This window comes from Salvelinus namaycush, chromosome 14 (genome assembly GCF_016432855.1).
Source record: "Salvelinus namaycush isolate Seneca chromosome 14, SaNama_1.0, whole genome shotgun sequence".
Taxonomy (NCBI): domain Eukaryota; kingdom Metazoa; phylum Chordata; class Actinopteri; order Salmoniformes; family Salmonidae; genus Salvelinus; species Salvelinus namaycush.
Window position 1 is genome coordinate 20,953,425 of NC_052320.1, and position 22,198 is coordinate 20,975,622.

The window sequence follows — 22,198 nt, forward strand, 5'->3', positions numbered from 1 at the left end:
CAGACTACTTGTATCCACACCAAGGCAGTAGTACAGCTACTGGGTACAAGCAGTCACTTCAATTACCTCACCTCTCATACCCCCAACACCCCCCCCCCCCCCCCCCCCCACCCGCTGCTCCAGTTTGTCATTAATCTATGCAGTTGGCAATCGGTTCAGGGAACACATGTTGAAATCTAATGCCACGTGTGTGAGTGAGTTTGTGTTTCTTTGTGTGTGTGTGTGTGTGTGTGTGTGTGTGTGTGTGTGTGTGTGTATGCGCGTCTCTGTGTGTGTAACCTCAGCCTGAGCCTTCTAACGAGTGGTTGTTAATTTGCCTTGGTTATGTAAACTTAGAATTCTCATTATTCAGACCGACTGAGTTCAGACTGCGGTCATCAAATGCCACACATTGGGTTTCTCCTCTTTCCTCCCCTCCCCTCCCCTACCCTCCTGTTCTGTCAGTGTGTCTGTCTGTTGGCTCTTTCTGATGCCAGAGACCACTCCTTCAGCTTCACAGTGTGAGGAAAGGAAAGGGATGCATGGGGCTTTGGCACTGACTGTCTGGAGTAAGAGGTGGCAGAGTGGCATGCTGACTGACTCCTCAGAAGGGGCAGCGGGTAGTTGGAGCTCATTGGCTCTGCTTGGCCGGGCAGCAGCAGTGGTGGCGCTGTGCCTTCTGTAGCACAATCTCCTTTTCTCTCCTCCACTTTATTTTCTTCTCACTGAACTGCCAGAGGAGAGGAGAGGAGAGATGAGAGGAGAGGAGAGAACGGGGGAGAAGAGATGAGGGAAGAGAGGAGGAGAGGAGGTGAGAAAGAAGCAGAGAAGAGGGGGGGAGAGGCAAGGAGAGGAGGAGAGATGGAGGAGGGGAGAGAAGGAGAGATGGAGGAGAGGGGAGGGAGGAGGAGTGGAAAGGATAGTGGAGAAGAGGAGAGAAGATGGGAGATGAGAGGATGTGGGAGAAGAGAGGAGGAGAGGAAAGGAGAGGGGAGAAGAGAGGAGGGGAGAGAGAAGGAGAGGAGGTGTGTATGCCCTGTCATCTACTCTCTCAGAATAGCTTTCCAGCTCAGCTCTATGTGGGCTACATGCTCTATCTGTAAAGCTCTCCAGCTATAGATCATTTCTGCACAGCAGACGTCCTATTGTCAGAGAGGGTGGTGACCTTGAAGCTGCGAGAGTGGTCAGTCTGGTGAATGTCAGAAGGGAGAGTGGATTTGTGTGTATGTGTGTGTCAGTGGCTGTGTGTGTGTGAGCGGGGTGTAGTAGTAGTTGTGGCCCGTGGCTTTGTGGAGTGTTTCAGTTGGCTTAGCATGCCAGGTTACAGAGGTGCTGGAGGGGGTTAGTGGATGGGGAGTTGGGATATCCAGGGGGTCCGTCACCCACTCACACTTATCACTAGTGGATAATTGTCCCTTGTAGCATTATTCATTATCTCCCTCCCTACCCAGTTCTCTCCCCTCCTCTCTCCCCTCTCTCTCCCCCTCTCTATCTATCTATCTATCTATCTATCTATCTATCTATCTATCTATCTATCTATCTATCTATCTATCTATCTATCTATCTATCTATCTATCTATCTATCTATCTATCTATCTATCTCTCTCTCTCTCTCTCTCTCTCTCTCTCTCTCTCTCTCTCTCTCTTTCTCTTTCTCTTTCTCTTTCTCTTTCTCTTTCTCTTTCTCTTCTCCTTCTCTTCTCTTCTCTTCTCTTCTCTTCTCTTCTCTTCTCTTCTCTCTTTCTCTTCTCTTCTCTTCTCTTCTCTTCTCTCTCTTCTCTCTCTATCTTCTCTCTCTCTCTCTCCCCTCTCTCTCTCTCTCCCTCTCTCTCTCCCATCCCTCCCTCCTTCTCTCACCACCCTCCCCTCCATCTCTCTCTCTCAGTGGGGAAAGGTGTGTGTGGATGATCGATGTTTCTCATTCCAGTGACGTGGTGGGCTGGCTGCTCTCATAAAAAATGGATGGGGGTTGGGAGGTGTAAGGGAGAGGGGTGTAGGGGTGTAGGTGGCAGGCTGTCCCAGAGGTGCCAGCTGTGGTAGGTGGGGGGGCTGTGAGGTCAAAACTAGGCCTGTTGCCTTGGTAATGGCTTGTGGAATTGCTTCCTCTCTGCCTTCCTGGCAACGGTGGATTTCTGAGTACTGGAGCACGTCTGGCTCCAAACACACACTAGTGATGCACGGGTTGACTCATAATCCACAGTCCCCACGGTTTTATCCGTGGGTTGGGCAGGTTTACGATCATGAAATATTGTGTGGATGAAGGGCGGGTGGGTGTCTGTCGGGTTGTATAAAGAAAAAACGCACACAAAATTGGAAAAAAAGAGTCCAATCCTTTAGAGGATTTATCAGTATCATAAAGCTGAGAGTGGGCTATTTCAACCACATAAAATATGCATCCAAACCAAACTGAAATCTTAGCAGAAACAGCTTTCTATTTACTTACTTCCGGTCAAAGGAATGTTATTTGGAATTTTTGCACAAACATCTTTCCTGATTTTTTTTGTTGCTATATTGCATTTTCTCCCTGGTCCCTAAATGTCTTTAGTAAACTTTACCGATGTCAACCAGATTGCAGCATTTATTCTATGGATTTGAATAGGACACTGTTGAGTAAGGGTTTATTTAGTCTTCTAGGGCAACATAATGACAGATGAGAAGCTGTATCTGATTATAGGGAAGTTGAAGCAGAAACATCTAAATCAAGCAAAACATCTTCAAAAAAAGATTCCTTCATCTCTTACTCTAGCCTACAGCACATTGTCTATATTATCAGGTTAGGGCCGGGTGCAGGCCTCATATTGTAAATGTATCACATATAGACTAGTCAGGCGGTTGCATATGGGTTATTAGCAATTGCGGGCGGGTGTGGGCGAACTAACAGCTGACCCGCACACCACTAACACCACTCTCCTTTTCTATCTCTTTTCCCTTTCTCCTTTCCCTCCATCCATCATGCTGGTGCAGTGTGATTGGCTGCTTCTCAGTACAGCATGGCCGATAGAGGGTTAGAATGAAATGGCCGTTCAGAATGACCGTTTATCCCTCATGTACAGAACCAGCTTAGAGGAATCCTCCTGCTTTCTAATGCTCATATATTGTCATTTTCTGCTGTGTGTGTGTGTGTGCGCTGTGAGGTGGTCAACCGGCCGGTGTGCGAGCGCTCACTCTGAGGGTAGCCAACAGTCTTTCTCTCCTCATCTCTCCTTCCTTCTCTCCTTCTCTCTTCTTCGTTCCGTTTTGACAGCTCTGTCTGTTCAGCCAGTCTCCCACTGACAGCTCTCTCTCTCTCTCTCTCTCTCTCTCTCTCTCTCTCTCTCTCTCTCTCTCTCTCTCTCTCTCTCTCTCTCTCTCTCTCTCTCTCTCTCTCTCTCTCTCTCTCTCTCTCTCTCTCTCTCTCTCTCTCTCTCTCTCTCTCTCTCTCTCTCAATTCAATGGGCTTTATTGGCATGGCAGACATGTTAACATTGCCAAAGCAAGTAAAATAGATAATAAACAAAAGTGAAATAATCAATCAAAAATTAACAGAACTACTTCTCTCTCTCGGCCTCTACATAGGCTTACATCAGCCAGGGAACAATATTACAACGTTTTAGCAGCTTTACAGCAACATTCAGGTAACAAAGTCAGGATGAAAAGCTCCACATTTAAAATGTATAGGCATGAAGAAATTAACTCTTTATTTCAAAAGACTTCCAAACAAATTCATAACCCATACAAAACACATTCATTCATAGTCTTGGAAGTTTGGATGTCAGTCATGCAGTGCTGCCTGTGTGTGCCTGGGCTGTAACCTTCCCCTTCTCTCTCATTACCTGCCCCACTACCGAGTTCCTCTCATACCTTACATTAGATTAGCATTCAATTAGAAGAATGATACAATTAATTTACCATATAATGCTACCCCTCGTTGCTTATGGAGATGTGCCACCGTTCTATTGTTGATTTGTAGTATTATTCTCTCTTTGTCGCTCTTTGTCTTCAAAAGACAGACATATTGTCTGGAGGACTGCACATACTGAGCATATACAGTAAACAGACACTGTCCTCTCCTCACGGTGGGAGAACGGGCCTCATTGTGCTGTCTGGCCTGCTGTGTTGAGTGACTGCAGCGTGTGCTGCGCTGGCCAACAGCTGCTCTTTTCTGATCCCCCTCTCCACCCCTCTCCACCTCCCTCCACCCCTCCCCTCCATCTCTCTCCACCTCCCTCCATCCCTCCTTCCACCTCTCTACACCTCACTCCATCTCTCCCTTCACCTTTCTCCACCCCTACACCCCCTGTCCTCCTCACCTTCGTTGTACAAACCCACTCTGGACAATACATCAATAATCCCTCTCTCTTTCTCTCTCTTTCTTTGTCTTTCTCTCTGTCTAAATATCTCGATTTATGCCTATGTTGTTTGTCTGTCTTTGTTTCTCTCTGTATGTGTTTGTATACTCGCTGACACTGCCTTGGGTCTGGTAACGTTATTTCATTATCAGGGTCTCACTCCTAACCTCCTGACAGCTGTCTCCTCATTGTTATGGCCTTGAAATGGATCTGCCTCAGTCAGGGAAAGTAAAGAGTTTTATTGGTTTCACCATGTGGGGAGAAAACTATGGAGAGATGATACCGGGTTAGGGGTTAGGGAAAAATAGGATTTTGAATGGAACTGAATTGTGTGTGTGTGTGTGTGTGTGTGTGTGTGTGTGTGTGTGTGTGTGTGTGTGTGTGTGTGTGTGTGTGTGTGTGTGTGTGTGTGTGTGTGTGTGTGTGTGTGTGTGTGTGTGTGTGTGTGTGTGTGTGTGTGTGTGTGTGTGTGTGTGTGTGCGTGTGTGCGTGTGTGTGTGTTTATGGAGGGTTAAGGTAACGGGAGTGAGCGTGAAGAACCCTGTACACTGTGCAGTCGCTGTTGATGCCCCGACTTACGTGTCAATGGCTCCCTTTGTGTGCTGAGGGCCTCACTACACAGCCTGGGACAGGTGGATAGCGATAGGGGCCCAACCCCTGCCTCCTAATCTCACCCAGCCCCTAACCCAGCCCCTCACCCAGCCCCTCACCCAGCCCCTCACCCAGCCCCTGCCGTACAACACGCCTGTGTTTGGGAAACACAGAGGGCTCTTAAAAGCACCAAATGGGGTGTTACTCTGCCCCTCCCTCCCAGTGGGCCCCCAGTCTCACACTGGCCATCGATCTGAAGAGAGAGACAGAAAGAGACAGGGCTGAATAGAGAGAGGTTGGCCTTGTCTGTCAGAAACGCTGGCTCTCTTTGTATGTTATACTGGATGCTTTCAAAGAAAATATACTGTAGTTGTAAGGATAGTATTGGAAGGATAGTATTGGAAGGATAATGTTGGAAGGATAATGTTGGAAGGATAGTGTTGGAAGGATAGTGTTAAAAGGATAGTGTTGGAAGGATAGTATTGGAAGGATAATGTTGGAAGGATAATGTTGGAAGGATAGTGTTAAAAGGATAGTGTTGGAAGGATAGTATTGGAAGGATAATGTTGGAAGGATAATGTTGGAAGGATAGTGTTAAAAGGATAGTGTTGGAAGCATAATGGGTTTATCCGTGTTGGTTGTGACCATGTTGTTTACTTACCCTGGTTTTAAAGCTGATATCCTGTGCATTTTGAAAATCCTTTCCTTCATGTGTCCCTGTGCTCTGTGGAGATATTCTGTATAGTATGTGGTCCTTGTGTCTGTGTACTGAAATCTCCCTAGGAGAGACAGGTGTGAGAGGATCATTCCACTAGGCCTGAGGTGAACAGGCTGACTGCCATACAGGCCTCCCAGCTGGAAGATTTTAGTAGGGATGTAATAATTCCCTGATATGATACACATCAATCCCCTATTCAAATGTTTAAGATATAAGTGCATTGGTCTGTGGACCCTAGAACCCATCCAAATGTAGCATGCGTTGGTCAGGATATCAAACGTTACGAATCACTGATATTTTTTTTTTTTCGAAAATACCTCTCATATTTTGTGACAACTGATGCGAGCTCTCCTTCAGTGTTGAACTGCATATAACGGTGTTGACAGCTATTGGTCTACAAGTCATTTTGCATGCCGAACAATCACAGGCAATATCAGTTATCTATGCACTCTTGAAAATGTGGTGTTTTACTGGAATTAAAGTAAGCTACCGGAGACAATTCTCATCTGGCGATACCTGCTGAACGGGGCTTACAAGAGATTTTATTTTGATTGTTCAGGCTCACCATCAGCAATAGTTTTGGAAGTTTTGCTTTAAATATTCGGAAAGTATTCAGACCCCTTGAATCTTTCCACATTTTGTTACGTTACAGCTTTTTTCTAAAATGGATTCAATATTTTTTCCTCTCATCAATCTACACAATACCCCATAAGGACAAAGCAAAAACACTTTTTTTTAAATGTTTGCAAATATATCCTAAATAAAAAACTGAAATATCACATTTACATAAGTTTTCAGACCCTTTACTCAGTACTTTGTTGAAGCACCTTTGGAAGTGATTACAACCTCAAGTCTTCTTGGGTATGACGCTACAAGCTTGGTAATTGTGGAGTTTCTCCCATTCTTCTCTGCAGATCCTCTCAACCTCTGTCAGGTTTAATGTGGAGCGTCGCTTCACAGCTATTTTCAGGTCTCCAGAGATGTTCGAGCTCCGGGCTCTGGCTGGCCACTCAAAGTGGGTCAGAAGTTTACACACACTAAGTTGACTGTGCCTTTAAACAGCTTGGAAAATTTCAGAAAATTATGTCATGGCTTTAGAAGCTTCTGATAGGCTAATTGACATCCTTTGAGTCAATTGTAGGTTTACCTGTGGATGTATTTCAAGGCCTACCTTCAAACTCAGTGCCTCTTTGCTTGACATCATGGGAAAATCAAAAGACATCAGACAAGCCCTCAGGAAAAAATTGTAGACCTCCACAAGTCTGGTTCATCCTTGGGAGCAATTTCCAAACGCCTGAAGGTACCACGTTCATTTGTACAAACAAATGTACACAAGTATAAACACCATGGGACCATGCAGCCGTCATACCGCTCAGGAAGGAGACGCGTTCTGTCTCCTAAAGATGAACGTACTTTGGTGCGAAAAGTGCAAATCAATCCCAGAACAACAGCAAAGGACCTTGTGAAGATGCTGGAGGAAACAGGTACAAAAGTATCTATATCCACAGTTACACGAGTCCTATATCAACATAACCTGAAAGGCCGCTCAGCAAGGAAGAAGCCACTGCTCCAAAACCGCCTAAAAATGCCAGACTACGGTTTGCAACTGCACATGGGGACAAAGATCGTACTTTTTGGAGAAATGTCCTCTGGTCTGATGAAACAAAAATAGAACTGTTTGGCCATAATGACCATCTTTATGTTTGGAGGAAAAAAGGGGAAGCTTGCAAGCCGAAGAACACCACCAAATTTGTGGGCAGAACTGAAAAAGCGTGTGCGAGCAAGGAGGCCTACAAACCTGACTCAGTTACACCAGCTCTGTCAGGAGGAATGGGCCAAAATTCACCCAACTTATTGTGGGAAGCTTGTGGAAGGCTATCTGAAATGTTTGACCCAAATTAAACAATTTAAAGGCATTGCTACCAAATACTTATTGAGTGTATGTAAACTTCTGACCCACCGGGAATGTGATGAAAGAAAGAAAAGCTGAAATAAATCATTCTCTCAACTATTATTCTGACATTTCACATTCTTAAAATAAAGTGGGGATCCTAACTGACCTAAAACAGAGAATTTTTACTAGGATTAAATGTCAGGAATTGTGAAAAACTGAGTTTAAATGTATTTGGCTAAGATGTATGTAAACTTCCGACTTCAACTGTACACCATAGACATACATCATTTACACACACATCACACACACATCCTGAACGAACACAAGCATGCAGGAGAAATACAAAAACATTCTACAGATGAGTGACCGAATCAGTGGATTCAGAGGAAATAATTCTTATTGGAGAGAGAGTCTTTCAAAAGCGATCCATTCCCCCTTCCCCCGACTGTGCATGTTTCTAACAGAAAACAGCATCACCTGCAACGCTTGGGAGAGCACTTTGGGACCTACTTCCCAATCCATTTGACTGTGATACTGGCTCAGTTGACATGCCGGTAAGTGAAATCGAACAGCTGATCGAGCTCTCATGTGACCGAATGCATTCACGGGTCGCTACGGAGGAGTTTTGGTTACTGACTCAACGGGAATAAATACCCTGCCGTCTCCCTCAGAGGATTAATGCCACGTTCAAAACAACTGAGAACTTGGACATTTTCGACTTCCGACTTCAGTGTGTTCAAGACAACTGAGAACTCCAACTGGGAAAATCTTTTTGAACGGTCATTCAACTTGCAATTCCACCTCGGGAACTCTGGCCTCTTTCTAGAGCTCTGACTTTCCGACCTAAAGATCACTGACGTCATGATTTGACCTATTTTTCAGATTTCCCAGTTGTCTTGAAAGAACCACCATCGCCAGCTCTTATCTATGTGAAGCTGGTTTCAGTGCTCTCGTCTGCATTAAAACCAAATATCGATCCAGGTTGGATGTAACAGCAGAGATGTGGTGCGCACTGTCGATCTCGCCCCCTGACTTTGAGAAGCTCCGACTCGACATGCATCTAGCACATCCACGTCATTAGTGGTGGTGAGATAAGATACATACAATTTCCAATTGTCTCTGTGCAGGCCACTCAAGTTCTTCCACCGATCTCAACAAACCATTTCTGTATGGACCTTGCTTTGTGCACAGGGGCATTGTCATGCTGAAACAGGAAAGAGCCTTCACCAAACTGTTGCCGCAAAGTTGGAAGCACAGAATCGTCTAGAATGTCATTGTATGCTGTAGCATTAATAATTCCCTTCACTGGAACTAAGGGGCCTAACCCAAACCATGAAAACAGCCCCAGACCCTTGTTACTCCTCCACCAAACTATGGAATCGGGCAGGTAGCGTTTCCTGGCATCAGCCAAACCCAGATTCGTCCGTCTCACTGACAGATGGTGAATCGTGATTCATCACTCCACAGAACGCATTTCCACTGCTCCAGAGTCCAATGGGGGCAAGATTTACACCACTCCAGCCAACGCTTGGCATTGCGCATGGGGATCTTAGGCTTGTGTGCTGCTGCTCGGCCATGGAAAGCCATTTCATGAAGCTCCCAACGAACAGTTATTGCCCTGACGTTGCTTCCAGAGGCTGTTTGGAACTCGGTAGTGAGTGTTGCAACCGAGGACAGACGATTTTTATGCGCTACGCGCTTCAGCACTCGGCTGTCCCGTTCTGTGAGCTTGTGAGGCCTACAATTTCGCAGCTGAGCCATTGTTGCTCCTGGACGTTTCCACTTCACAATAACAGCACTTACAGTTGACCGGAGCAGCTCTAGCATGGCATACATTTGACAAACTGACTTGTTGGAAAGGTGGCATCCCATGACGGTGCCACATTGACAGTCACTGAGCTCTACTGCCAATGTTTGTCTATGGAGTGGCTGTGTGCTCGATTTTATACACCTGTCAGCAACGGGTGTGGCTAAAATAGCCGAATCCACTAGTTTGAAGGGTGGTCCACATACTTTTGTATATAGAGTGTATGTAGGTGATATTGATTCCCAGAACCAGTAATTCAATGCTTTAGTAAAGCAGGTCTAGCTAAGTGACTTGGTGATGCAGATCCTGGATCACACCACTATTCCAAAGAATGCCATTACCAAACACACCAAGACACAGAAGTAGAGTATTTGGAGTTAAGCGGTCAGACTTAGATAGGGAGGTCATCTGAGTTTGGGACTCACGATCACAGATAGATGTGATTCAGCCTGGATTTGAACCGGGGACTGAAGTGATGCCTACTTGCAATGAGATTCAGTGCCTTAGACCGCTGTGCCACTCAGGAGTGTTTAGAGTACAAAATTGTGTGAAACATGTTTTGAATATTGCAGCCTGTTTTTCAGGATACATTGGAAAAAAATTGCAGCATCCAGCAATGTAATGGTAGAACGAAATCACTGAGTATGTCAATAGAATAGTCATTTTGAAAGGGAATCTCTTGGTATGTCTGTCTGTCAGTCTGTGTGTATGTCATGTATATCTGCGTGTCTGAGTGTGTGTTTTCTTTACAGACAGAGTGTGTTTTAGAGTGTGTTTTCTTTACAGACAGAGTGTGTTTTAGAGTGTGTTTTCTTTACAGACAGTGTGTTTTAGTGTGTTTTCTTTACAGACAGTGTGTTTTAGTGTGTTTTCTTTACAGACAGTGTGTTTTAGTGTGTTTTCTTTACAGACAGTGTGTGTTTTAGAGTGTGTTTTCTTTACAGACAGAGTGTGTTTTAGAGTGTGTTTTCTTTACAGACAGAGTGTGTTTTAGAGTGTGTTTTCTTTACAGACAGAGTGTGTTTTAGAGTGTGTTTTCTTTACAGACAGTGTGTTTTAGTGTGTTTTCTTTACAGACAGTGTGTTTTAGTGTGTTTTCTTTACAGACAGTGTGTTTTAGTGTGTTTTCTTTACAGACAGAGTGTGTTTTAGAGTGTGTTTTCTTTACAGACAGAGTGTGTTTTAGAGTGTGTTTTCTTTACAAACAGTGTGTTTTAGTGTGTTTTCTTTACAGACAGTGTGTTTTAGTGTGTTTTCTTTACAGACAGTGTGTTTTAGTGTGTTTTCTTTACAGACAGTGTGTTTTAGTGTGTTTTCTTTACAGACAGTGTGTTTTAGTGTGTTTTCTTTACAGACAGTGTGTTTTAGAGTGTGTTTTCTTTACAGACAGAGTGTGTTTTAGAGTGTGTTTTCTTTACAGACAGAGTGTGTTTTAGAGTGTGTTTTCTTTACAGACAGTGTGTTTTAGTGGGTTTTCTTTACAGACAGTGTGTTTTAGTGGGTTTTCTTTACAGACAGTGTGTTTTAGTGTGTTTTCTTTACAGACAGAGTGTGTTTTAGAGTGTGTTTTCTTTACAGACAGAGTGTGTTTTAGAGTGTGTTTTCTTTACAGACAGTGTGTTTTAGTGTGTTTTCTTTACAGACAGTGTGTTTTAGTGTGTTTTCTTTACAGACAGTGTGTTTTAGTGTGTTTTCTTTACAGACAGTGTGTTTTAGTGTGTTTTCTTTACAGACAGTGTGTTTTAGTGTGTTTTCTTTACAGACAGTGTGTTTTAGTGTGTTTTCTTTACAGACAGAGTGTGTTTTAGTGTGTTTTCTTTACAGACAGAGTGTGTTTTAGAGTGTGTTTTCTTTACAGACAGTGTGTTTTAGTGTGTTTTCTTTACAGACAGTGTGTTTTAGTGTGTTTTCTTTACAGACAGTGTGTTTTAGTGTGTTTTCTTTACAGACAGTGTGTTTTAGTGTGTTTTCTTTACAGACAGTGTGTTTTAGTGTGTTTTCTTTACAGACAGAGTGTGTTTTAGAGTGTGTTTTCTTTACAGACAGTGTGTTTTAGTGTGTTTTCTTTACAGACAGAGTGTGTTTTAGTGTGTTTTCTTTACAGACAGTGTGTTTTAGTGTGTTTTCTTTACAGACAGTGTGTTTTAGTGTGTTTTCTTTACAGACAGTGTGTTTTAGTGTGTTTTCTTTACAGACAGAGTGTGTTTTGGAGTGTGTTTTCTTTACAGACAGTGTGTTTTAGTGTGTTTTCTTTACAGACAGTGTGTTTTAGTGTGTTTTCTTTACAGACAGTGTGTTTTAGAGTGTGTTTTCTTTACAGACAGAGTGTGTTTTAGTGTGTGTTTTCTTTACAGACAGAGTGTGTTTTAGTGTGTGTTTTCTTTACAGACAGAGTGTGTTTTAGTGTGTGTTTTCTTTACAGACAGAGTGTGTTTTAGTGTGTGTTTTCTTTACAGAAACTAGATGTTGGAATGGATTTCAGACAATAAGCCTGGCTGCCTCCTAGCCTCCTATTGCCGCCTGACCTCCTATGTATGTCTTCATCAGAACAAGAAGAAATCAATACAACTCATGACTTAAGATGTGTCTAATATCCAATGGAACCAATTTACTACTAGACATACACATTCATACACATTCTTAGGGTTGTAAAGGAAGGTATATTACTGGAAACGTTCGAAACTACAATCATTTTTAAGGGAAAATCTTTCATTTTATGTAATTCATCACAAGACATCTAATGGCCCTTTTGGGTACTTCCAATTATCACAGGTGTCTATAATAATCTGGCCCTCTGTGTGGCCTTATCACATGTAAAATAATTGAATAAGATTATTTTAAAATAAAAAATAGGATGAAAAAGCTGTAAAACATTATCCTAAATACTGTATAAACCATCAACTTAATGAATACCATTGGTGTTTAATATGAGGGTTTCAGCATGAAATATCCTATATATTTAGCTATTTTCTCTTGAACCATGTGGTCTATCAACTAGAAACTCATGGACAATATGGACACAGATAAAAATAAATGAATATTACTGAAGATTCTGGTAACTTTGATAAATTACCAAAAGCTTTGCAACTCGACACATTCCATAAAAAATAATACAGAATGTATTCTTCAACCCGACACATTCCCTAAAAAATAATACAGAATGCATTCTTCAACCCGACACATTCCCTAAAAAATAACACAGAATGCATTCTTCAACCCGACACATTCCCTAAAAAATAATACAGAATGCATTCTTCAACCCGACACATTCCCTAAAAAATAATACATGAAGAGGTGAAAGGGATGTGTTCAGTTTGTCTTTTCAGTTACAAGCAAGGTTAGACTGTTTCATGTAGCGCATGTTTTTATGGGTCAACAGTGTCCAGTGAATACAAATATCTGACCTGGTACAGGTGTCTTCTTTCTTTTTAACCCATAACCGTGTGTGTGAGGTGTATACTTTTGTTCCAGAGTAGATTTGTTTAAGACTACCAAGAAACACTTTGTGAGCCTGATTTAGCCCACTGCAGTAAAAGGTTTTAAAATAGTAACTGTATGGTAACCCTGCTGTGTGTGCCTGTGTTACTTTCAGGTGACACAGGTCCCTATAGAGTCATGTGATCAGTACGGGACGTGTGGAGAGTGCCTGAGCTCCGGTGACCCCCACTGTGGCTGGTGTGTCCTACACAACATGTGAGTATTCACTACACAACCACCACACTTTCACCTCTGAACCCTCATCTCTATGTCCACTGCTCAGTGTACACGTCTACCTGGCTGTTCATTGGCTGACTCAAAGCCGACTGTGACCCTCAGTAACCTTTGCTCTCAGTGACACAGTTAGCTAAACATTCTAACACACATTATGATCAGAGGTGCTTAGAACCTCGTCATCATTTGCTCTAGCGTGTTAGTGCCATTAGCCTACAACCCAAAGCAAATGATGTGATGGTTTATGACAGTATGTAAACAAACAATGAATGAAAGGCTACAGAGGCTAACCTGTGTGTATGTGGTGCTTTAAAGTAACTGATGCCTTTCAGCTATAGAACTGGTTCACAGCCAGGTGTCTGTCTCGTGTCTGTCTGTGTGGTGTTGAGTGGCAGTTGGTCTGCTGTGATACAACTGAGATCACAGCTCTGTGAACTCTGCTTCACCCACCATTAGAGGAGTCACCACTGCACTCTGAGGTCACAGCTCTGTGAACTCTGCTTCACCCACCTATAGAGGAGTCACCACCACACTCTGAGGTCACAGCTCTGTAAACTCTGCTTCACCCACCTATAGAGGAGTCACCACCACACTCTGAGGTCACAGCTCTGTAAACTCTGCTTCACCCACCATTAGAGGAGTCACCACTGCACTCTGAGGTCACAGCTCTGTGAACTCTGCTTCACCCACCTATAGAGGAGTCACCACCACACTCTGAGGTCACAGCTCTGTAAACTCTGCTTCACCCACCTATAGAGGAGTCACCACCGCACTCTGAGGTCACAGCTCTGTAAACTCTGCTTCACCCACCTATAGAGGAGTCACCGCCGCACTCTGAGGTCACAGCTCTGTAAACTCTGCTTCACCCACCTATAGAGGAGTCACCACCGCACTCTGAGGTCACAGCTCTGTAAACTCTGCTTCACCCACCTATAGAGGAGTCACCACCGCACTCTGAGGTCACAGCTCTGTGAACTCTGCTTCACCCACCTATAGAGGAGTCACCACCACACTCTGAGGTCACAGCTCTGTAAACTCTGCTTCACCCACCTATAGAGGAGTCGCTACAGTGCTCTGAGCCATAGAAGCCAAGAGGGACATCTGCTGGTGATTGCTGTTACTGCAAGACCATTTATAACTCAAGACAGCACAGACTCAGAGAGAGAGAGACAGAGAGACAGAGAGAGAGAGAGACAGAGAGACAGAGAGAGGGAGAGAGGGAGACAGAGAGAGAGAGAGACAGAGAGACAGAGAGAGGGAGACAGAGAGACAGAGAGAGGAAGTCGGAGAGAGGGAGAGACTGAGTGATAGTGAAAAGCAGTGCTGGTATTTTTCCAGATACATGTCAGACTTAGTGATGAAAGCGAATAAATGGAGTTGAAGTGGCTGTGGTTAGATGGATTGAGCGGAGGAGTGGTGTTCTCTCTCTCTCTCTCTTCTTTCTATCCTGTATTTGATGCATAGCCCTTCTAATCACAGACCACACTGTGAAGAAGAAGCTATAGCTGAATGTGTGTGTCAGAGCCGCTAGCTGCAATCATCATTATCGTAATGGCAGCCCCTGCAAAGTGCACTTAAAGTCATTTACATCACTCCAATGCTGGGACAGGATAAATAATTGCCTGGCGACAAGATAATTCAGCATTTGCTCTCCTCCTTGCAGGGATGCAGGCAGGGTGTTCTGGGGCGACAGTAACACCCTCTATTATTTTGGGTTAGCATACCGTCACTGAGATCATTTAGCAGGCCATTAGAATGAACCTCAGTGGGTTCAGTGGGCTCGGATTGTAATCTCACTCATTCCTCTATAGACTGGGGACTGCTGATAATCCTGCTCACTCTGTGTTGTGTAACTGTTTATCCTGATGATGCTGAGATGATGCTGGGAGGGAGATGGTGGATTTTAGCCTTGTGACTGAGAGGGCAGCTGGGCAGGACTCAGAAGCAGTTGTTTTTGTGGTGTTATGGTGTGTGTGTGTGCGTGCGTGTGTGTGTGTACTGCATCTGGGGTGAAGAGGTCAGGCCCTGGTATCAATTTGTAAGTCGCTCGGGATAAGAGCGTCTGCTAAATGACTTAAATGTAAATGTAAATGTATCACGTCAGATCACCATCTGCTGTCTAACACTACGGTGGCCCACTTCCTGCCCAGTCTATTCTGCCCTGCTTCCTGCCCTGATCCCTGCCCTACTCTACCCTGCTCCCTGGCCTGCTCCCTGCCCTACTCTACCCTGCTCTCTGCCCTACTCTACCCTGCTCCCTGCCCTACTCTACCCTGCTCCCTGCCCTACTCTACCCTGCTCCCTGCCCTACTCTACCCTGCTCCCTGCCCTGCTCCCTGCCCTACTCTACCCTGCTCCCTGCCCTACTCTACCCTGCTCCCTGCCCTGCCCTACTCTACCCTGATCCCCGATCCCTGATCCCTGATCCCTGATCCCTGCCCTACTCTACCCTGCTCCCTGCCCTACTCTACCCTGCTCCCTGCCCTACTCTACCCTGCTCCCTGCCCTGCCCTACTCTACCCTGCTTCCTGCCCTACTCTACCCTGCTCCCTGCCCTGCCCTACCCTGATCCCTGCCCTATTCTGCCCTGCTCTCTGCCCTGCTCCCTGCTCTGCTCGACCCTGCTTCCTGCCCTACCCTGATCCCTGCCCTATTCTGCCCTGCTCTCTACCCTGCTCCCTGCCCTGCCCTACTCTACCCTGCTCCCTGCCCTGCCCTACCCTGCTCCCTGCCCTACTCTGCCCTACAGTGACTTACGAAAGTATTCACCCCCCATGGCATTTTTCCTATTTTGTTGCCTTACAACCTGGAAATAAAATGTCTTTTTTGGAGGGGTTTGTATCATTTGATTTACACAACATGCCTACCACTTTGAAGATGCAAAATATTTTTTCTTGTGAACAAAGAAATAAGACAAAAAAACAGAAAACTTGAGCGTGCATAACTATTCACCCCCCAAGTCAATACTTTGTAGAGTCACCTTTTGCAGCAATTACAGCTGCAAGTCTCTTGGGGTATGTCTCTATAAGCTTGGCATATCTAGCCACTGGGATTTTTGCCCATTCTTCAAGGCAAAACTGCTCCAGCTCCTTCAAGTTGGATGGGTTCCGCTGGTGTACAGCAATCTTTAAGTCATACCACAGATTCTCAATTGGATTGAGGTCTGGGCTTTGACTAGGCCTTTCCAAGACATTTAAATGTTTCCCCTTAGTGTTGCTTTAGCAGTATGCTTAGGGTCATTGTCCTGCTGGAAGGTGAATCTCCATCCCAGTCTCAAATCTCTGGAAGACTGAAACAGGTTTCCCTCAAGAATTTCCCTGTATTTAGTGCCATCCATCCTTCCTTCAATTCTGACCAGTTTCCCAGTCCCTGCCGATGAAAAACATCCCCACAGGATGATGCTGCCACCACCATGGGGATGGTGTTCTCGGGGTGATGAGAGGTGTTGGGTTTGTGCCAGACAGCGTTTCCCTTGGTGGCCATAAAGCTCAATTTTAGTCTCATCTGACCGGAGTACCTTCTTCCATATGTTTGGGGAGTCTTCCACATCCTCCTTGCCTGGTCTGTGAGTTTTGGTGGGCGGCCCTCTCTTGTCAGGTTTGTTGTGGTGCCATATTCTTGCCATTTTTTTATAATGGATTTATTGATGCTCCGTGGGATGTTCAAAGTACTGTACTTATCCACAACTTTGTCCATGACCTGTTTGGAGAGCTCCTTGGTCTTCATGGTGCCGCTTGCTTGGTGGTGCCCCTTGCATAGTGGTGCTGCAGACTCTGGGACCTTTCAGAACAGGTGTATATATATACTGAGATCATGTGACAGATCATGTGACACTTATATTGCACACAGGTGGACTTTATTTAACTAATTATGTGACTTCTGAAGGTAATTGGTTGCACCAGATCTTATTTAGGGGCTTCATAGCAAAGGGGCTAAATACATATGCACGCACCACTTTTCCGTTTTTATTTATTTTTATAGTTATTTTTTTCATTTCACTTCACCAATTTGGACTACAAATTACAGGTTGTAATGCAACAAAATAGGAAAAACGCCAAGGAATACTTATGAATACTTTTGCAAGGCACTGTACTCCCTGGTCCCTGCCCTACTCTACTCTGCCCTGCCCTGCTCCCTGCCCTGCCCTACTCTACCCAGCTCCCTGCCCTGCCCTACTCTACCCAGCTCCCTGCCCTGCCCTACTCTGCCCTGCTCCCTGCCCTACTCTGCCGTGCTCACTGCCCTGCTCTGCTCCCTGACCTACTCTGCCCTGATCGCTGCCCTGCCTTGTGAAAAGCTGTCGCTGGAGCTAATCCCAGTCTGTCTTTGACCCAGCGCTATATGGGTGTCGAGCCCCTGTCAGCCCCGCTTTATCTACTAGACATAGACACTGTGAAGTGAAATGCTGAGTTAGTAATGCAGTGCTCAGTGAGAGAGGTTGTTGTTTAGTCTGATAATGCATCTTATAGGGTCTGTTGACCAGAAGAGGCTGTTGATTCAGGGTGGAGGCTCTTGTTGAAACCTGCTGTAGATGAATGCATCTGTTTCCCCCCTTTCTGCATCATCCACCCTCCACCTCCTTCAACTAAACAGCATCTGAGTACTATGGCTTCATCCTCCACAGCTGTGACTGCCTGGCCACCATGGACACTTTCTTCCCCAAATCAATGTTGACTTAATGAAATTAGCCCTCCTTCTTCTCTCCAATGTTTGCTCCTTTTCCCCTGAAGGCGGTTGTCTGTCTGTGCCACCATGGAGCTCGGCTCAGCTAGGGTAGAGATGTACTGGCTCTTATTAAGATGCTCTCTCTCTCTCTCTCTCTCGCTCTCTCTCTGTCTCTCTCTCTCTCTTCTCTCATCCTCACTCTCTCATCCTCACTGTCTCGCTCTCTATCTCTCTCTCTCTCTCTCTCTGAGGGTGGCCTCTCTCTCTCTCTTTCCTCTCTGTAATCAGCTCTCCCAGACACTCAATTAGTTGGCTTGCCACACATAAACCACGGAGCGCTTTGACCAACCATCTCTCTCTCTCTCTCTGTCTCTTCTTTTGTTCTCTTCCAAACACACAGTTTTTTCCTCTAGTCTTTATACTATATGTTTTGCCACCATTGAAGCTCTGCATGTTAAGGTGGGAAATCAGGAACATGGCTGCACATTAGGCAGCTCTAGTGATGAGGACAGACTAGAGAGGCAGGCAGGGCTGGCCAGGAGAGGAGTATCTTCTTTCACTTCTTTCTTTCTTCTGTCCTCCCTTCTTTCTTCCACACTGGCCCGAGACTCCACACACAATGCTTTCGTTGCCAGCAGCTGTTACAGACAGTATGGACCCATTGAAAGCTTCAAGAATGGGGGGGGGGGGGGGGGAGTGAAAAAATGAGAGAGAGAGATAGAGAGAGCATTTGATGTCATATTCTCAGGTCCACAAAGTGAGCAGTGTTTTGATTGCAGTTCAAAGGAACATCATCATCTCAAGCGCTCTTCAGCTCTGACCGGCCCTGAATGGTCCAACAGCTGTTGGTTAACTGGCGGTCTGGTCTGACCATGGTCTTAACCACTCAGAGCAGTAAACGGTCTAGTGCAGTGTCACTCTATTCCCTGCAACCCCTGCACGATTACCTACCTAATCACTCTGAAGATGCTTTACCTTCTCAATGTTTACCACATTACAAGGGGGGTTGATGATCAGATTTGTCAGGATTATAGTTTGGGTTTGATCCAAAGAGGAGATGTGTAGGGTGAGGAGGGGTCACACAGAATGAAAGCATGTCACTTCCGATGGACGGCCACATACTAATACTGGGTGGCAGGTAGCTTAGTGGTTAGCGCGATGGGCCAGTAACCTGAGAGGTCACTGGTTCAAATACCTGAGCCGACAAGGTGAAAAAGTGTCGATGTGCCTTTGGGCAAGGTACTTACTCCAAGGGTGCTGTACTACTATGGCTGACCCTGTAAAACAACACATTTCACTGTACATATCTGGTGTATGTGAAAATATAACATATTTTATTTTGGGGGGTGACTTTAAAGTTGCAGGGGAGACTAGTTAGAGGAGAATAGTGAAATGAACATACAGTAACACAACATTATGTACAATTAATAAAAATATAAACGCAAGATGTAAAGTGTTGGTCCCATGGTTCATGAGCTGAAATAAAAGATCCATGAAATTCTCCACACGCACAAAAAGCTTATTTCTTCAAAAAAAATCACAAATTTGTTTACGTCCCTGTTAGTGAGGATTTCTCCTTTGCCAATATAATCCATCCACCTGACAGGTATGGCATACCAAGAAGCTAATTAAACAGCATGATCATTACACAGGTGCACCTTGTGCTGGGGCAATGAAAGGCCACTCTAAAATGTGCATTTTTGTTACACAACACAATGCCACAGATGTCTCAAGTTTTGAGGGAGCATGCAATTGGCATGCTGACTGCAGGAAGGTCCAACAGAGCTGTTGCCAGGAAATGTAATGTTCATTTCTCTACCATAAGCCATCTCCAACGTCATTTTATAGAATTTGGCAGTATGTCACAACCGTAGACCATGTGTAACCATAACCACGCCAGCCCAGGACCTCCATATCCGTCTTCTTCACCTGTGGGATCGCGTGTATGGCGTCGTGTGGACAAGCGGTTTGCTGATGTCAACGTTGTGAACAGAGTGCCCCATGGTGGCGGTGGGGTTATGGTATAAGCTACGGACAACGAACACAATTGCATTTTGTCAATGGCAATTTAAATGAATATACAGAGATAGAGATATAGTTGTGAACAGAGATATAGTGACGAGTTCCTGAGGCCCATTGTCGTGCCATTCATCTGCCGCACTCAATGAATGTTTTAGCATGATAACGCACGGCCTCATGTCGCAAGGAACGGTACACAATTCCTGGAAGCTGAAAATGTCCCAGTTCTTCTATGGCCTGCATACTCACCAGACTTGTTACCCATTGAGCTTGCTAGGGATGCTCTGGATCGACGTGTACGACAGCATGTTCCAGTTCCCGCCAATATCCAGCAACTACGCACAGCCATTGAAGAAGAGTGGGACAACATTCCACAGGCCACAATCAACAGCTTGATCAACTCTATGCGAAGGAGATGTGTTGTGCTGCATGAGGCAAATGGTGGTCACACCAGATACTGACTGGTTTTCTGATACACACCCCTACTTTTTCATTAAGGTGTCTGTGACCAACAGATGCATATCTGTATTCCCAGTCATGTGAAATCCATAGATTAAGGCCTAATGAATTTGTTTCAATTGACTAATTTCCTTATATGAACTGTAACTCAGTAAAATCTTTGAAATTGTTGCATGTTGTGTTTATATTTTTGTTCAGTGTAAAATGTATGTTAGGCAGCGACAGGGCTGGTAGCCAGTAGAAATTGTAAATGCTGTCCAATGACTTGTTCAGCACCCTGGCAGGCCACCCACACAGTCTTACTACATCACCAAGCCCTCCGTCAGGGGTTTGGGTTGAGGCCCAAATCTTTAGTTCAGAGGAACAGATTTGGGACGTGGGCCACTTAAATAGTGTTTCTTAAATTATGCTATTTCAAATGATTTGTCTGGTCTACAATAGGGCTAATTAAAAAGTCCATATTGCATTACCGCTAATTTGCAACACCGCTAATTAGCACATGGCCACTGTCTTCCACGGTAAGATACACTTTGACCCATCATGTGATTTGAATGGCAGTCCTATAGACTCCAGTAAGCCGAAGTGTAGTCATATTGACTGCAGTAAGCCTAAATGTAGTCCTATAGACTCCAGTAAGCCTAAGTGTAGTCCTATAGACTCCAGTAAGCCTAAGTGTAATCCTATATACTCCAGTAGGCCTAAGTGTAGTCCTATATACTCCAATAGGCCTAAGTGTAGTCCTATAGACTCCAGTAAGCTTAAGTGTAGTCCTATTGACTCCAGTAAGCCTAAGTGTAGACCTATGGGCTCCAGTAGGCCTAAGTGTAGTCCTATATACTCCAGTAGCCCTAAGTGTAGTCCTATTGACTCCAGTAAGCCTAAGTGTAGTCCTATTGCATCCAGTAAGCCTAAGTGTAGTCCTATAGACTCCAGTAAGCCTACGTGTAGGCCTATGGTCTCCAGTAAGCCTAAGTGTAGTCCTATAGACTCCAGTAAGCCTAAGTGTAGGCCTATATACTCCAGTAGGCCTCAGTGTAGTCATATAGACTCCAGTAAACCTAAGTGTAGTCCTATATACTCCAGTAGGCATCAGTGTAGTCCTATAGACTCTAGTAGCCCTAAGTGTAGGCCTATGGACTCCAGTAAGCCTACGTGTAGTCCTATTGACTCCAGTAAGCCTAAGTGTAGTCCTATGGACTCCAGTAAGCCTAAGTGTAGTCCTATTGACTCCAGTAAGCCTAAGTGTAGTCCTATGGACTCCAGTAAGCCTAAGTGTAGTCCTATTGACTCCAGAAAGCCTAAGTGTAGGCCTATGGACTCCAGTACGCCTGAGTGTAGTCCTATAGACTCCGGTAAGCCTAAGTGTAGGCCTATGGACTCCAGTAAGCCTAAGTGTAGTCCTATTGACTCCAGTAAGTCTAAGTGTAGTCCTATGAACTCCAGTAAGCCTAAATGTAGGCCTATGGACTCCAGTGAGCCTAAGTGTAGTCCTATAGACTCCAGTAAGCCTAAGTGTAGGCCTATGGACTCCAGTAAGCCTAAGTGCAGTCCTATAGACTCCAGTAAGCCTAAGTGTAGTCCTATTGACTCCAGTAAGCCTAAGTGCAGTCCTATAGACTCCAGTAAGCCTAAGTGTAGTCCTATTGACTCCAGTAAGCCTAAGTGCAGTCCTAGACACTCTACAGTAGCCTCTCACAAACGAGCGCTTCTGAACGATGTAAAGCACAGAAAGTATAAAATGTCCACTTGTTTCCAATGCTAACATCAATTAGGCCAGTGATGATAATGGCTGTATTGAGGGTGTCTCTCTGTGTGTCTAATAGCCAGGTTAACATTGTGTTCCGCAGTCAGAACTGGGTACTGGCACTGCATCAATCTCTCTCCCAAATGAACTGCTAATGAGATTTCGATCAACAAACATGCCCAACATATCAATAGAGCCATACAGAGACACAATACCGTTATTATTAATGATGATGGCATATTTACCTACCGCATTGTTATTACCATGGAGATGGGTTTGATAT

The 22,198-nt window shown here is 44.8% G+C and overlaps 1 protein-coding gene across 1 annotated transcript in view; it reads left to right on the forward strand.

The window, feature by feature from the left end:
• The window catches only part of LOC120058660 (plexin-A2-like), a 375,679-nt gene that overhangs the window by 186,260 nt on the left and 167,221 nt on the right, over positions 1 to 22,198 (forward strand). Inside the window, exon 4 of the mRNA XM_039007410.1 lies at positions 12,910 to 13,010. Coding sequence (XP_038863338.1) covers positions 12,910 to 13,010 — 101 coding nt within the window. The remainder of the gene's footprint in view (positions 1 to 12,909; positions 13,011 to 22,198) is intronic.